General features: G+C 35.0%; 1 protein-coding gene across 1 annotated transcript in view; it reads left to right on the top strand.

The window, feature by feature from the left end:
• CSMD3 (CUB and Sushi multiple domains 3) overlaps window positions 1-18,027 on the top strand; it is an 831,991-nt gene that overhangs the window by 476,572 nt on the left and 337,392 nt on the right. Inside the window, 3 exon segments of the mRNA XM_006085310.3 lie at window positions 9,782-9,964; window positions 15,202-15,528; window positions 16,561-16,755. Of these exon segments, the coding sequence (XP_006085372.1) occupies window positions 9,782-9,964; window positions 15,202-15,528; window positions 16,561-16,755 (705 nt within the window).

Here is an 18,027-nt window from a genome sequence, read left to right as displayed (position 1 = left end):
CAGGGCTTGCTAGTCTTTCTATGTCACTTAAGCCCACCCCTTTTATGTACACTTTGAAGAAGAGCAGGAGAAGGTAAAAGATTTACATAAATCAGCCTCTCACTAGTAAACGGTAATATGTTTAATAGAACTGAGATCTGTTTAATAGAAAGTAACTGAGTTTCCTAAAGAGATTACTTAAAATATTGGGTCAGTCTATAATTACCAAATTGAACTATAATTGGTTTTTCCTCCACCAACTTGACAAGACATTTTTATTTATTTATGTTTTATTATTTTAATCAAAATAACATTTTACTGAGAATCCTGCTTTTCTGACAAAGCTACCTTTCAATTGTTGGTCATGTTAGCTCACAATTTAAACCCTGAGAATGCCTGGGGTGGTAGACATGAGTGCCAAAGGTTTTCATTTTTTTTTCCTGTTTTTCATCTGAAGCCTATAGCACCACTGACTTGTTCCCAGAATCACAAATTTTTCTTCTAACCCCAACTTTACTCTCTAAGATCAAAATCTTTCCCATGGGTCAGCAAAGGTTCAAGAATCAGTTTCTCAATAATTGTTGCTCTCTTCTCTTTCCCCTCAGGCCTCTGCACACAATTTTTCTCTCCTTCATTCCTATCCCCATATATATCAATTCACAGAGGCACACAGACCACCAGTCACATAATACTCAGACATGATGTCCTAAATCAGTTTTTTCTAGGATGCTTTGATATACAAGTAGTAAATAACTATTTTTTAAAAAATGATGGAGATAATATATGTCATACTTTTATGTATGATGTTTCTCTGTAAATCTAATATAGCACATATTCATAAATCCAGATCACGGTGCTTGGGATTAGTACAGTTACAAATAATTAGTGTGAAGTAGAGTTTCTAATGAGGTCCGGCTTTGACTTCCAATTTTCCTACCTCTGATTTCCCTTATGATTCATTAAAATGAAGAAGCGAAAATAACACATTGGGCGCTTCCCATTTGCTGGGTCCCAGGCATATGAAGATAATTTAGAAATGTTTACTGCTCAAGGAGTCCACAATCCATTGAACTAGATCAGCTGCTCCAACTCTTTTCTCTCTCATTAGTTTTTCTATTCCTTCAACTTCCACAGAGCCTAGATTTTATTTAATATTTTGAGATGTAATATAGTCTCAGTACTGGTGTGGTCTCCACTTATGGTATTCTGGCTTATTTTAGGGCATTGCATTTCAAGGAAAATCTCCTCATGAAGGCTGAAATTTGCCTGGTAACATATTTTTATTTTTTAAGTTTTTAATTTTTTTCCAGAATTTAAATTGCAATTGATATACAATATTATATTAGTTTCAGACGTACACCACAGTAATGAGACTTTTATGTGCCTTACGAAGTGATCACCCCAATAAGTCTCGTACCCATTTGACACCATACATGGTTATTGGAATATTATTGGCTGTATTCCCTATGCTGTGCCTTATTTTCTTGTGACTATTTTTACAGCTGGCAATTTGTACTTCTTATTTGTAAAATACCTTCTATATCTTATTCAGTTTTTTTTTAACTTACGAGAAGTTACTTGATGAAAATTCACAACTTGCAAGAAGATAACTTGCAAGAAGTTATATAATGATTCAAATTCAAACTAAGATATGTATGATTAATATAGGGTCCTCTTCAGAAAATAAAATTTTATTCGGCACAGAGCCCCTGGAAACTGAAATACAGCCAGATACAATGAAATAGTGCTTATCATAGTAGCCCTAGAAACTTAAATTATATGAAGAAACCAGATCCAAAGACTTTATGCTATATTTATTTGTTATTTCCATATTTATCACCAGTGCTTGAAAAAGCCTGATTAAATGCTGTGTTTATCTTGAGCAAATGCCTAGTTCAGTTCATCTAAGATACTTCCCTCCAACCCCCAATGACTAGCTCAGCACATATAGGAGCTCGATACTTGTTTCTTAGATTGAAAAACTCATGTGAATAGAGCCAGGGCTTAATTCCATAAAGGCCTAATACTGTAGCAGTGTTATTATTTTTAAGACAGAAGGCATATTCTGCTCATTTGTTGCACTCTGGCTTTCTCAATGTAGTCTTTTTTAAAAATAATAAAAGTGGTTGATTTTTTTCTTACTTGTTTTATAGATATGCCTTCAAATAATTATAACTCCTTTTTACCACCTGGTAGATACAGTAAGAGCAATAATGTTTAAATGTTTTTGATGGCTGCTCTTAGGCTCCTAGCAGTTACGGTTCTTTCAAAAGAAAAATCCATTTACTTTGATTGGTATTACAGTTCAAAAAATATTGATCTAGCCCCACTTGCAACCTCTTTTAAACAGGTAGCTATAGAGATTTAGACAAAAATCTATATTTCACTTTGTTCTTTCATTTAAGGTACTTCAACGAAAAATGTTTAAAGAATAGACAGGTTAAGTGAGGTTGCAAGTGAACAATGCTATGTTGAGTCTTCTTATAAAAAGGCATTCTTCCTGATACTTTCATTTTTACTACTCCATTATTAGACTATGAGTTTGTAAGGGAGTAGGGTCATGTCTCTTGATTGACTCTTTATTATGTTTAGTTCATTTTACACAAGATTAGTGTGCCTGCTGTCTGTGGAGTATTTATTGGCTCTGCATAATAGAATGCTTTATCAGTGGCTTATGTCTGCTTAGAATAAAGTCAAAGGTCCTTTATATGATACACAAGGGCATCCCACATCTCCCCAACCTCATCTCATACCTCACTCTTCTTGCACCCAAATTCCAGCAGTACTGAGCTACTTTAACTTCTCCAAATTGAGGTGTTTTACAGTATCATCCCTTTGGTCAAACTGTTCCTTCTAGCTGAAATATCAAAAACTACCACATACCCTATACCCAACCCCTCAACCACACGCATTCATGAAAATATGCCCAAAATTATTTCATGTTTCAGTTTACAGACTCTTTTTTGCTTTTCTATTTCTAAGCAGGATTGTTCATTTGCTTCTCAGGTCTCCCATATATCTTATTCTAAAACTACAGTATTTATAATACTTTTATGTGTCTGCATACTTAGAAAGCAATAACAGATTGTCTTGAGTCTCCATTCGCAACATTTAGAATATAGTACAATTTCAAGACTTCTTTTTTAATAAAAATACTAATAGATCATTGAATGAATGTATAAATGGGTATGGTCACTGTATCTGAAAAAAATGATAACGAAATTATCTATAGTTAGCTGGCTTACTCAGTGATGTCATCAATTGGTTTGAGATTTTTATAGGGAAAAGGCTCTTGAGCATTTATTCCTGGGTATCCAAGTTTCAATCAGCCCTCCACATTGTCCTTTTGTCATGGACACTGTACTCTAGTCCCAAACTGAAGGAAAATGCTAAGGAGGTTGTTTGAAGGACCTTAAATATATAAACAGTAGGTGAATTTTTAAGGATACTACCTCAGGGCAAGTCAGGGAGGTGGAGTCACATGTCATGTGACATTTCATATGGAAGGTAGCCTTTAAGTCAGAATCCATAGGAAATGCATTCAACTTCTCAAATTATCTTGGATTTGAGATTTGAGTTTTAAAACATAGTATAGGTGTTGTCCAGAACATAATCTGTTCTCTTTCTCTTAAAAATGTGTGCCAAGAAATTAAAACATATATTTAATACATCTATTTGGCAGCTATTATAGACTGTGTTTTTTTTTAAGAACTGGAATTATTGACATACACCCTTTTGTGGTTATACTTCATGGCAAAGCTCTTGGTACACAGTGCACAGTTGGTCCTTAGTAAATAAAGAACTAAGTGAATTTATTAAGTACTTTAAGTTGGTAAGAATAGCCTTTAGATTCCCAGAAATAAAATACTTAAATGCTTTATCATCACCAGGAAGTGATTTTGGGGATTTTTAAAAAATTCATCTCTACCTGTTTCCATTAAGTTGTTTTAGACAGTGGAATCAATTTATATATGAGGGAACTATTGGGTTAGCATTAGTTTGTTTTTTAATTTTGGAGTTATTACATTGTGGTGTATTCGGAACTGTGAAATTTTAAGAAATATGTTATGAATAATAATTTAGATACCTACTTTTGTACATTATTTATGTTTAACTAAATTAGAAGATACTTAGTGGGACTAAATACTCTTAGTTCTACTCCCCTGTATTCCAGCATGTTCTCTTGAGAAAGAAAGAGGGTAGAGTTATAATTGTTGAATAGAATCTTACATAAAACCCCAGGAAACTAATGGCCAAAAGTCTGATAATCACTGGGTTAGAGGAAAATGCTATGTAATCCAAATTCATAGTTTGTATACCTATCATATTAGTCCACTTGGGCTGCTATAACAAAATACCAGAGACTGGGTCCTTCATAAACAACAGAAATTTATTTCTCATAGTCTGGAGGCTTGAAGTCAAAGAGCATGGTGCCAGCAGAGTGACCGCCTGGTGGGAGTTCTCTCTCTGAATTGTAACTGGCCCTTCTGACTGTGTCTTTACCTGGTGGAAGGGGGCAGTGGCTCTCTCTCTCTCTCTGGAACCCCTTTAATAAGAGCACTAATGCCATCTGTGGGGCTCTGCCCTCTTGATATAATTACCTCTCAAAGGATCCAACTCCCAATACCATCATCTGAATTTGGAGGGAACAGATTCAGACCATGGCACCTATGAAGGCTAAGAAACTATTTTTTTTTGTAACCACAGACATTAACTGTAGGTCCCTCAGTTACTCTCCAAATTTGAGTCTTGGGCACTGAGATAATGGAATATAAATGATTTGCCACAAATACATACATACAACAATAAGAAACAAATGCAAGTTACTGATATGTCACATAACATTAGATTTAGCACCAAAGAAAAGCACATGGTTTTTATCACAAATAAGAGTTCTTAATTCTGTTAAACATGATAACATATTCAATAACTTTTAAGTTGAAATGTGATTAAGAATTGGGCTGGGGGTGTTTTGTTTGTTTGGGAGTGCCTCTATTTGCTACATCTCAGAAGAATGTATAATTTAAGTACTGACTTGCAGAGGTTTTTCTATACCAGTTCAGTGAAGGGTCAACTTTGTGAATCTTGTCTCAGGGCATATTTCCAGCATTTGGAATTTTGCATATTTTTCATTAAATGGTTGTGCAAAGTCTGAAGCTTTTTAAATGTCAGTGTTTTCATCGTGATTATAAAACACTTTACACATGTATTATTGTAAATATGTCCTTCATCACTTTTCTTAGGAAGTGATAGACTTCCCTCTCAAAATATCTTTGAATGTTGACTGTAGTCTCATTTGTCTGAGATGCTTGAAGGTGAAATAGAGTTTAACTCACAAGGTCTTTTCTAGCTGCATGATTCAATATTCCACAACCTTTGTAAGCCCGTTGCTAAGGTAATAAGATTCTCAAGAGGCTTCTTAACATTAAGAATCAGCAAAACTGCAAGTTTCACAGATCACTTTCTTTTAACCTACACACCTACACAGTTTCTCTGTGAGGTATTTGAATTACAGTGTCAACTGTTGTCAAGTCAGAGATTGATCAATGGGAATTTCTATGTCACTTTAAGGCCAAATGTTAGTCTTTGGCTGGAAATCTGATTGAATTTAAAATTAAAGTTTATTACTTCAAAGTTACTTGGTCACTAAAAAAAAAAAAAAAAAAAAAAGGTGTTGAAGGAGTCCTGTTGTACAAATTTCAGCCACTGTCATTTAAACCTGTATTTTCAATTTTGTTCTCAGCTCACTGCAGGAGAGCCTTTTGAGTAGTCTTCTTATATTTCCTCTAATCTCCCATTCTCACTTATTTTAGCACTTCTTCCTCAGCTTCTGATTTCTTTGCCTCCACAGCAGGGAAGAAAAAGAGCAGAACCAGTTGCTATCCCCTGAGCGCCAACCTCTGACTCTGCAAACGGCTACTCACTCTGTTTCTTCCAAATTTAGTTGTGAAGAGTGCATAGTATTTACCTGATTTCCAATAGAGGCAACCCTTGTGAAAGGAATCTCAACCCCATTTTATGTTCTAAAAAATATATATATTAGAAATAAAATCAAGTATCAGTAGGCTGCTAACTAAATTATTTGTGTGTGTGTGTTGTACGGAGATTTCAATGGTAAATTATATTGTATCAGGGACACTGCAGGTAACAAATGGCACCTTCGCACTGGGTGTGTATGGGCAGAGCTGAAGGAAGTTAACAAGGGGAAATACAATATTCCTGGCTGGTAGGGAGTCCTTATCACCCTCAGGAATGAGAACCACAGCTCTCAGAGGGCCCCTGTAAGGAGAGGCAGCCTGAAATAAACTTGGCTTTCAGTAAAGGGTGATCCAGCAGAGAAGGAATTGGGAGGGAAATTCCCTTACTGCACTCTTCCCCTGACCTCCTGCCAAGGCCACCTCTTTCCTGACCACCATTGCACACACAGGAAGTCAGGTAGCATAGGAGCCTATTATGGATCCATGTGGGTCAGCCTTTAGCCCCACCCTTGCGGGGCGGGGGGGGGGGGGGCGGTAGAAAAGGATTCAGAATGGTTCTTGAAGGGAAAACAGAAAACACTCACCACGCAAATCCTACAATAATGATACAACTATAAAATTTAAACTATTTAAAAGTTGTAACTGTGTCATTCTATGATTTCCTGTCTATGTTGTTCTGTATACCTACACAAATTTTAGATGGCTTATATTGGTCACTGGTAGAACCACATGCTTTTGTATGCTAATTCTTTATTGCATTTCTTCCTTCTTTGTATATTCCACAACTATTCTTGGCTTAAGAACTCATATTCTGGAACTATACCATCTGGGTTCAGATCTATTTCTGCCACCTAAAATGTGAGACTTTGGGCAAGCTATCTCATTGGGTCCTCATAAGGCTGTGTGCAAGTGGCATAGCAGCCCCTTAGGGAAAACGCAGGGGCTTGATACAACTGGTATTATTAGGAGAGAAGCCAAAAGAAGTGGTCATGAGTGTCATTGTGCCACCCTTCATTCATTAGAAGCTAGTCACTAATGCTGACCAAAGAGAGAAGTTGAGTCCACCTTTTGATAAGAGGAACAGTAAAGAATTTACAGACATGATTTAAAACCACCAAAGAACCCTCTGAGGGCAAGATACAAACATAATGCTTCATCACTCCCAAGTGCTGTTTGAATTTCAGCAAAACAAAAACTCTCACATAACAGCCATCCAAATTAGAAAATCCACATCAATACAACACTACCAAATAATTCACGGACTCCATTCAAATTTCTGTATCCAAAAATGTCTCTTTTTCCTTCCTTGTCAGGATTCAATCCACGGAACTTTATTGAATTTGCTTGTCATGTCTCTTTCATTTCACTCAATTTGGATGCATTTTTTTCAGTTTCTCCCTGGTCTGTCATGACCATGACAGTTTTAAAAGTACAAGCCTTTCATCCTATAATATGACTCTTAATCTGGGTCTGTCCAGTCCTTCTTCATACACAGACTTAGACCATTCATTCTAGGCAAAAATGATGCTCATCATCTTAGTGCATCATGCACGAGGCAAACAATGGTAGGATATTCTACACCGGTTATGTGATCCTTGTAAAATTAGTGTCTCCTGGGTTTTCCCATGGTAACATCACCATTTTCACCTTTGTGATTGATAGGTGTTTTACAGAAAGGTAATCCAAAATTATGGCAATATCTTGTTTTTGTTTGTTTTCTTATTTTCTCAAATCATTATTATTTTTAATAAATTCTTTTATTGATTTCAGAGAGGAAGGAAGAGGGAGAGAGAGATAGAAGAGGATGAGAGAGAATCATCGATTGGCTCCTCCTGCACGCTCCCTACTGGGGATTGAGCCCACAACCCTGGCATGTGCCCTAACTGGGAATCCTCCTGGTTCATAGGTTGATGCCTAACCACTGATCAACACTGGTTGGGCTCAAATTATTATTTTTAATTTATCTTTATTGTTGAAAGTATTACAGATGCCCCCTTTTTTCTCCACTCACCTCCCTCCTACCTATCCCCACTCCCTCCCTGGGCCTTCACCACACTAATATCTTGCTTTTTATCAAACATTCACCCTAAATCCAAAATCACTATGATGGCTGCCAAAGGTGGATTTTCATTTTTAACTATTATTCTATATGGAGACCGAGTTTTCTCTTCTCTCCTGTTTATTTATATCAATATGGATTTATGAATTTAAATTGTATTCAATTAGTAGTAATCTGTCATTACATTGTTGTTTAAACTGCCTCAGAATGGTGGTAGAGTCCCTCAAGCTTGTTGATGCCATCATTCTTCAAGTATGTTGCTGTTCTTTGACAGAACAAGATGTTCCAGTCTCATCTAGTTCATCTCAGAAGCAGCCTTCCTGGTTCCTTTTAGTGAGAAATCGTATTGAGGTCAAGATCTGGACATTCAATGTATTTGTTTGTATAGGGATATATTGCTTTTAGGACTCTTAGTGGATATAGCTAGAAAATGCACATACGTATATGTGTGTATTTTGATATATGTGTGTATTTATATACACACACTCATATCTAGATCTATTTATCATCTTTTTATCTATCTATATTTATATTTTAAACATGAGTTTCCAACAGTTCACCCAATTTTAGTTCAACCACCTCAGGATTCTTTGTAGCCTTCCCTTTTTCCACATCCCCTTATTGATAGTGAAACGTTTGGCTACCATTATTATTTTTTAAAATATATTTTTATTGATTTTAGAGAGGAAGGGAAAGGGAGAGATATAGAAATAGCAATGAGGAGAGAGAATCATTGATCAGCTGCCTCCTGCATGCTCCCTAATGGAGACTGATTCCACCACCTGGGCATGCGCCCTGACCAGGAATTGAACCATGACCTCCTGGTTCAACCACTGAGCCACACCGGTCAGGCTGGCTACCCTTATTTTTAATGCATTTGTGATTTGCTCAATTCCTTCATGTATAATTAATTCCCAACATTACTGGCTGCCTCCTTGGCCTTACTTCTACTTGCTTGGCTCTCAGCCACACCATCACCTACTTGACCTCAAGACATCTTCAACCCCTGGTAACACCATCACTGCCTCTGCTATAGGCTGAAAATTTGTGTCCCTCCAAAATTCATATCTTGAAACCTAACCCTCAATGTGTTGGTATTTTGGGAAAATACATATGTACAAGGTGGAGCAAAAGTAGGTTTACAGTTGTTCATATGTAAAATAATACGATAATTAGTAAATAATAATGTAAGAATAAACTTTGTCTCACATACTCACAACTGTAAACCTACTTTTGCCTCACTCTGTACGTATGTGTGTATGGATGAGTATATACACATTACAGACAGAAAATCTGAATTGTTTACAAATATATATTTTTATTGATTTTTAAAGAGAGAGGAAAGGACAGGGGTAGATAGAAACATCGATGAGAGAGGAAGTTATTGATTGGGTGCCTCCTGCATGGCCTGGGGATCAAGCCTGCCAGAACCTACAAGCTCTTAGTTTCTGGGTCATAATCAACCTCTGAGCCACACCAGCTGGGTCAGAAAATCTGAATCTTGTCATAACTGTTCTGTTAGGAACAGTGACAATAGCTCTGATAACCTCAGTTTCCCCTACATCTGAGAAATACACTATTTCCTACATCATTTTATCAAGACAATCCATAAGAGTAGCAAAAAAAATCAATAATAATAATATCAGATAATTTTCATCCTTTTCTCTGAAATAGCTATATAGCGTGTACATATACGAACTAAACTGGATGTATGGATATCAAATGCCTGAAGCCCTTGGAAAGTGACTCTAATCTATTTTTACAGAAATTGAAAAAGAAAGTTGTGGCGATCCTGGTACACCTTTATATGGAATTAGAGAAGGCGATGGATTTTCTAATCGTGATGTTTTAAGGTTCGAATGCCAGTTTGGGTTTGAATTAATTGGAGAAAAATCCATTGTTTGTCAAGAGAATAACCAATGGTCTGCAAACATACCCATCTGTATCTGTGAGTACCAAATGCTTTCTTCCAGATAGCATATGTTACCCTGTCCTTGCATATAATTGTTTCTGTAATTAATTTCAAAGAGCTGGAACCGTGTAATTATTTTTGAATGAGTAGCACTTTGTGATACTATCTTTAACAAATGTGTTTATGCCAAATTATAAATTTCATTACAGATTTAAATAAAGTTAACAAAGTTTACTTGGTAATTGCAAAGTATATATTACATGTTCTCATAACACTTTATTGGTGGCACTTTATACTTTATAGATAGCATACTTATTATGGAAATTATACATCTGAACTAATTCTAATAAACTCATTTATTTTCACAAGATAGTATATGCTTAGTTGCAAACACATATAAAATATTTAAAGCTTATATTTTGTGTATAATGCTTTAACTTATTTTTGCTTGTAGATGCTCACATTAATGCATATTTATGTGCCATTTATTTATATTGCACAGAATAAAATTCATTAATGTTTATGAAATATATCATGCTTGGATTAAAATAATGTTATTTTCAAATACATTAAAATGTTCCAATTTAACTGCAACAAAAATATAATCTGTATTGTATACTAAGGCACATTTAGGTTCAATTAAATACTGTCTTCATTACCAACAAATACAACTTGCCAGGTGTGATTGCAATATTAAAAATTTTGAATTTTAATTTTGAATATTCCCAAATGAAAGCATGAAAGCCAATAATCATTAAAGTAAAAGTAATTTTTCTAGTTTTTAAATATGGCTTTTCATCTGTATTCAACTTACAATGTGAATGCTTTTTATTTGTGAAATCCTGTATTTCCTGCAAAGACATTAGCACAAACCTTACTTCAATATTTCCTGGTTTTAAAAAAAAAGACCTACATTTTATCTGATTATAATATATGCTTTAAAATACATTTTCTATTGTTGGAAATGTTGATTATTTAACATTTTAAAATTATTTAACACTTTCAAAAGTGTAAGTGAACTGTTAAAGTGAATACAGGCCAAATATTTCCTAATATATATGTATATGTATATTACATAGTAAAAAAAAAAATACAAAAATACAGAAACAAACAAATAGGCATTGCTGTTTCTCATTATAGTGTTCTAGATACGTATTGCCATGATAACTTATCTTACATTTCAGTAAAATGGGTATTTTTAGAATCTGGCAGAAATTTCCCTAGTTACAGCATATTTGTATTGTTCTTTGGGAAATCTAGGAGAGGAAGATTGCACAGGCCCTCCTAAGTGGAATTGTTTCAGTTTAGGGACAGTGTTCATTTTTAATCACGATCACCTTGGGAAGTTCTTGTTGTGGGAGAATAAAACACATTAGGATAGTCTGATTCAATTAGGTCGGCAGCATCTAAAGCTTAGTAATATTTCAAAAGACTTGAAGATCTTTAGTTCTAGGTATTCTTCCAAGGAGATAATGTTGGTGTAATATTGGATACTCATATTAATGTAATATATCACATAAAAATGATAATACTATATAGCTTTAAAAAATGATAAAATGCATTTAATAAAATACTTAAAATATGCTAACTAAAACAAATTTTAAAACTTTGGAAATGTATTTTCACTATTTTAAAGAAAATTAAATCTTTCATCCTGATATATGTGACAATATTTTTCTTATATACCAACAATAGCTAATTTAAAAGTGTAATTGGAAGAGAATTTATTCACAAAATAAAGTTATAAAAACATAGAAAGAATCCTTACATAAAACCAAATAACTCATAGAAAAAAAAATATCAACTTGTTAGGGAAGGAAATAATGAAAAAAATAATCACCATGTTCCTGAATGAGAAGACCTTATATTAAATATGTGAATTATATAGAAATTGCTTTGAAATTTCAATTAAAATTTCTAATATAAATTTTTGGTGAATTTGACCTAATGTATTGACATACAGATAGATTTTTAAAACAGGCCAGAATATATGTTTATGTAGATACCAAATTTATGTGGATAATAAAGATGTTTATGTGGATACTATAGCATTTTATTACCATAAAATGAGTGTGGTGCTCACAGACATATAACACTGGGTCAAAGGAAGTCACATAAAAATGGAATCTATAATAATAAAAGTGTAATATGCTAATTAAACCGGACAGCCGAATGACTTTCCGTGTGTCCTTCCAGATGACCTTCTGGACAAAGCCGGGACGGCGAGGGCCAAGCCCCTTGCACGAATTTCGTGCATCGGGCCTCTAGTCTAATATAATTAAGGCTTTAGACTATAGTAGCCCCCCTTATCTGAAGGATGATATGTTCCAAGGTCTCTCAGTGGATGCATGAAACAATGGGCTGTATCAAACGCTATATATATACTGTCTTTTATACATACACTAGAGGCCTGGTGCACAGGATTCATGCACTAGTGGGGAGTGTGGCCTGCGGGGATTGGCCTGCTATGGGAGCACTGCTCATCCCGGTCAGCCAAGTGGTGCTCCCACTGTGGGAGCACACTGGCCACCAGGGGGCAGCTCCTGTATTGAGTGTCTGTCTCCTGGTGGTCAGTGCACATCATAGCGATTGGTTGACCGGTTGTTCTGGTCGTTCCGCTGTTCGCTCGCTGGGCTTTTATTATATAGGATAGCTATGATAAGGTTTAATCAATAAATTAGGCAAAACAAGAGATAAAAATCTCTCTATATAAAAGCCTAAGTGACCAAACCACCGAACGACCAAACGACTGGTCGACCAGTCGTTATGATGCGCACTGACCACCAGGGGGCAGATGCTCAATGCAGGACCTGCCCCCTGGTGGTCAGTGTGCTCCCAAAGCCAACCTCCCATGGCGGGCCAACCTCCCGCGGTCCCTCCCCCTGGCCAACCCCCCAGATCAGCCCCGATGAGGGTGGGGGAGCAGCCAGCCAACCTCCTGCAGTTCCTCCCCCCACCAGCCAACCAACCTCTCATGGTCCCTTCCTCCATTTTGCCCCAATGGAGGGGGCCTGGCTGGCCAACTTCTCTCGGCCCCTCCCCCAGCCGACCACCCCCCCCCCCCATCGGCCCCGATCGCCAGCCAGGCCAAGGGACCCCACCCGTGCATGAATTTGTGCACCAGGCCTCTAGTAACTAATAATAAAATAGAAAAGTCACATATAATTGCATGTGATAAAAGTGAATGTAGTCTCTCCCTCAAAATATTGTATTGTACTCACCTTTTCACTTACAGGAAGCACTTTATGGCTTCTCTTTGGCGTATCTGTATTGCCAGCATCACCACTCTTGTGCTTTGGGTTCCTTATGAAGTGGAGTCAGGGCCACTTGAACCCAAGCACTATGATACTAATTCCTAGACAATATCTGATAACCAAGAAGGCTACTACGTGACTAATGGGGGGGTAGCATATACCAGTGTGGATAGCTGGACAAAGGATGATTCACATCCCTGGCTGGATGGACCAGGGCTGATGAGATTTCATGACGTTTACTCATAGTGACCCACAATTTAAAATTTATAGATTGTTTACTTCTGGAATTTTCTATTTAATATTTTCAAACCAAGATTGGCTGTGGATAATGTAAACCTGGAAAATGAAACCGAAGATACGGGGGCTACTATGTTATATAGACTTCTACCTATCTTTCTGATGAGAGTAGAGTGGTAGATTTTGGACAGCTCTTGCTCCAGGTGGGGATCATTTAGATCAGAGATTGACAAACTAAGGACTGTGGTCAAATCTAGCCTGAATCCTGGTTTTGTAAATAAAGTTTTGTGGGAACATAACCACTTACTTTCACTTACCTGTTGTCCATGGCTGCTTTCCTGTTTGCAGGGGCAGAGTTAAGTAGTTACAAAGGAGACCATGTGGATAGGCAATGCATTTACTATCTGTCCCTTCACAGAAAAAGTGTGCTGACCCTTAATTTAGATCAAGGCTATAGAATCAATGATTTCAGGATGTGAAAAGCAAACAAGAAGTGATAGGGAATTGTAGTGCATTAGAGAAGTTAGAACTCCAGATTTTTTCCCCTTGAGTGTGAAATATGATGAATTTAAAGGTGATTTTATTTATTTTTAGGCATAAGAAAAGAATAAACCAAACACATTTGCAGTCTGGACTCAGTCCAGTGGTTCTCAGTTTCCAAGTCTTGGTTTTAACTTCTAACATAATTACATACGGCAAAAGCAAATTGAAATTAAATAGTATATATATAAATGATAAATTTTATAATTTATATACTTTGATTATTCTTTTTACATATTTTACATAAACTACATACATTTAGATATAAATTAATCTTTTTATTTCTGTAGAGAGATAGAAATTGGTCATTTTTCTATCAAATAAGGTAAAATAGTCACACCCTTTTATGCTGGTAGGGGTATTGTACTTACTAATATATTTGTTACATTTCAGTATAAATTAATACAACTTTTCTAGGCAGAAATTTAGCAAACTATCTGGAGGCATTTTTACCCTTTGTACATAAAATTTGGTGCAAAATTGTATGAATTCAATTTTGTTAAAAACATGTAATAAAAACTGGAAGAAAATGCATCATTATATTAACTGATTTCCTCTGTGTGATCATTTACTTTTCTATTTTTTTAATCCTTCTTTTGTTTTCTAAATATTCTATGTGAACCTTAAATCAGATGTTTTTAAAAGTTAAAAAAAGGAAACTGGAGGTGGGTGGGTACTTCAACTTAGTATGGTGTGAGAGTTTACTTGTCTTTCCAGTGTTAGCCACAGGGGTGGCAATTATAAAAGTTAATGGATTTCCTTATCTGTGTTATAAACTATCAGAGCATCCCTTGACATGGTAAGAATGAAACTCACCAATACCACTCTTATTCCAAGTTTTCTCTGGGCTGCATCATCCCATTTCTATTAATAGTCACATAATATTTTGTTGTCTTCAATGATTTCATAAGCATATTTCTTTCTATGATATCTCAAAATATTTCTCTAATATTATTTTTAAGTACAGGACCAAAATTGCGCAGCATTCTAACACAAACATCATAAATGTCTAAATAAATAGCTGTTATTGCTCCAATTATATTTTTTGTTCATATTTTAGCATACAGTCATCTAAAATACTAGTTGCCATTTCTGATATGTACAAAGGTAACTTTTATTTTCTGTCTTATAAGATATCCTAAATTGTTAGTATTTTCAAGCTGGAATTGATTATCATGATTGTAGCCTATAAGGTAAAATATGGCTTTTTAACATTTATTCTATTTTATAATCTTTTCACAGTCCCTTGCCTCTCTAACTTCACTGCGCCAATGGGAACAGTCCTTTCTCCAGATTACCCGGAAGGATATGGAAATAATCTAAACTGCATCTGGACAATCATCTCTGACCCAGGGAGTCGGATCCACCTTTCTTTCAATGACTTTGATCTGGAATCTCAGTTTGACTTCCTTGCTGTTAAAGACGGTGACTCTCCAGACTCCCCGATTCTCGGAACCTTCACCGGGGCTGAGGTGCCCTCCCATCTTACCAGTAACAGTCATATCCTGCGGCTGGAATTTCAAGCTGACCACTCAATGTCAGGACGTGGCTTCAACATCACCTACAACAGTAAGCTTATGTTTTCCATATGACATATTTCTGCAAAGCTGAGCTAGACAGGAATCATGCAAACCAGCTCTCTTCTTCCATAGATGAGGAAACTTGAACAAGTTATACACATACTTGGGCCAGGGATGTTCATTTGGTCCTGATTGCCAACCATATTTTACTCCCTACTGTGTATGAGAGGCCTGCTATTAAGGGAATATGTTTCAAATATCATTGTTATATCAGCCAGTATGTTCACTTATTTTATTAAGTCTTATAAGTATAACCTCAAACCTACTATATATCACAAGTTTTGCTCTGTTATTGAAAGGGAGATAGAACTTTTCTTGAAATATTTATAAACTAGTAGGAGACATTAACAAATAATAACAGCCCAGAATTATAGTCCCAAAGACAAATTCACATGGCAGGAAACAACACGACAAAGGATTAATTTAAGGGCAGTGGTGATACTTTGCTCATCAGGCCATTCTAAATGTTAAATGAGATAATACCATTTCTAAAGCTCCTATCGTAGTGCCTAAAACATGGTAATTAAAAAGAGTTATCTCTTTTCCCTTTTTCTAGTTGGCAGAAAATAGGTGACATATGGTAAGTGATAAAGAACTTGTAAGACCTTCATGCTAGATTGAAGCATTTCACTTTAATTCCCACAATGAGACGATTCCTTCATTCCAAACAGTGGCTCATAAGAAAAGTCTGCAATGGTATAGAGTTAACCTGTTCTGTATTCACATTTGTTGGAATTCTGACTAGCTTTTACTGAAAATTTTAGCATAGACTAAGCCTAATAGTGTCCAGAAATAAGCAGAAACAGTTCTATTTTGAAATCTTATGAAACTAATATTTTAAAGCCATCACTACTATTGCACATTACAGATTGGGCAGAGGAGAGCCTCCAATTTTTATTTATTTATTTTTTAAATAAAGGCTTTTCTAGATATAAATATAACTTTTTTAAAATCACTTTTTCTCACCCCAGGTACACAAACGATTCTCTCATACTGTTTGTTTTTGTTTGCTGTTCTCAAGCATTTGGGCATAATGAGTGTCCTGATCCTGGAATACCAATCAACGCAAGGCGGTTTGGGGACAACTTTCAATTGGGAAGTTCGATTTCAGTCATTTGTGAAGAAGGATTTATTAAAACCCAGGGAACGGAAACAATTACATGTATTCTCATGGATGGAAAAGTGATGTGGAGTGGACCAATTCCAAGATGTGGAGGTAAGCACAGTGGCCAATGAAAAATATAAAGCCATCATGATTATGCCCTGGAGACCATAACAGGAAATGCATTGTTCTGCCAGAACTGTTGTGGTCTTTTTCTTGAAATATGAGTTTTATACATTATACATATAGTAATTAAATAAATTATACTTTTAATTTTCTATGTTAAAATAATTTTTAGAAACATTTTAGAAGTTTCCTTTAAAAAGAGCTCTTAGTTCTAGAATATAATAGAAGTAATCCTGTTATTTGCAGATTTTTAATATTTCCTACAACTTTTGTGATATCATACTATGTACAGTTTTGGTAATATTATACTTAAAATCCTTTTATTCTTGAAATATTAATCTTTATTGCATGTAATATTATATGTAAGATTATTTTTCTTGAATAATTGGTGTTTATTGCATGTAATATTATTATATTTAAAATCGTTTTTCTTGAGATATTAATGTTTATTGCATGTAACATTATATTTAAGATCATTTTTCTTAAAATATTAAGGTTTATTGCATGTAACATTAAAAAATAAATAAACAAATAAATAAAAGAGATTTAAAAAAGAAAGAAAACAAATAAAAAAGAAAGAAAGAGTTCCTTGAAAAAAATAAATAAATAAAGTACATTGAAAATAGTTATTTTAAACAACATTCTGAGTCAGCAAATTGTTATAATTGTTATAAATTCAGCAGAAAGTAAAAGTTTTAAAAATACTTACAACAAAATGGAGTCAGGAATTGAAGGAGCTCCAGATAGTCTGACTGAAATCTCGGGAGTTAGGAGATTCCACAGGTGCAAGGCTTTTGGTAATACAGATATTTCAAAATGCTTTTGTAAAGTGCTCTAGTGTTTCCTATAGCACACAACACCAGTAACAGTTATTTACAACAGTGATTCTATTATTCTGGTATGTTAACATCATCAGATGAGGTACAAGTTTCACCATCCCTTGAAGATAATATACATGAAGTCAGGCATGTTTATAATTCCTCTCTAATGTAATTTTTTGTTTTAAAAAAGTGTTGAAATACTAGACCAGTTTTGTTCTTTTTACTAACTTTTAAGAAAATAAATGTATATATAGGAAAAAAATAAAAAAATAAAAAATAAAATAAAAAGAGCTCTTAGGAAAAGATTCACATTAATAAATGGTAAATATTGATTGCTTGTGCAAATTCTCTTTAGTATACTTTATAGTTATAGTAATTTATATTACACTTTATATAGTTCTATTCATTATTTTTTAGTATTTTAACCATTCTTAGTATA

Source organism: Myotis lucifugus, unplaced genomic scaffold, assembly GCF_000147115.1.
Source record: "Myotis lucifugus unplaced genomic scaffold, Myoluc2.0 scaffold_17, whole genome shotgun sequence".
In the NCBI taxonomy this organism is placed as follows: Eukaryota; Metazoa; Chordata; class Mammalia; order Chiroptera; family Vespertilionidae; genus Myotis; species Myotis lucifugus.
This window is presented reverse-complemented; position numbering and strand designations above follow the sequence as displayed.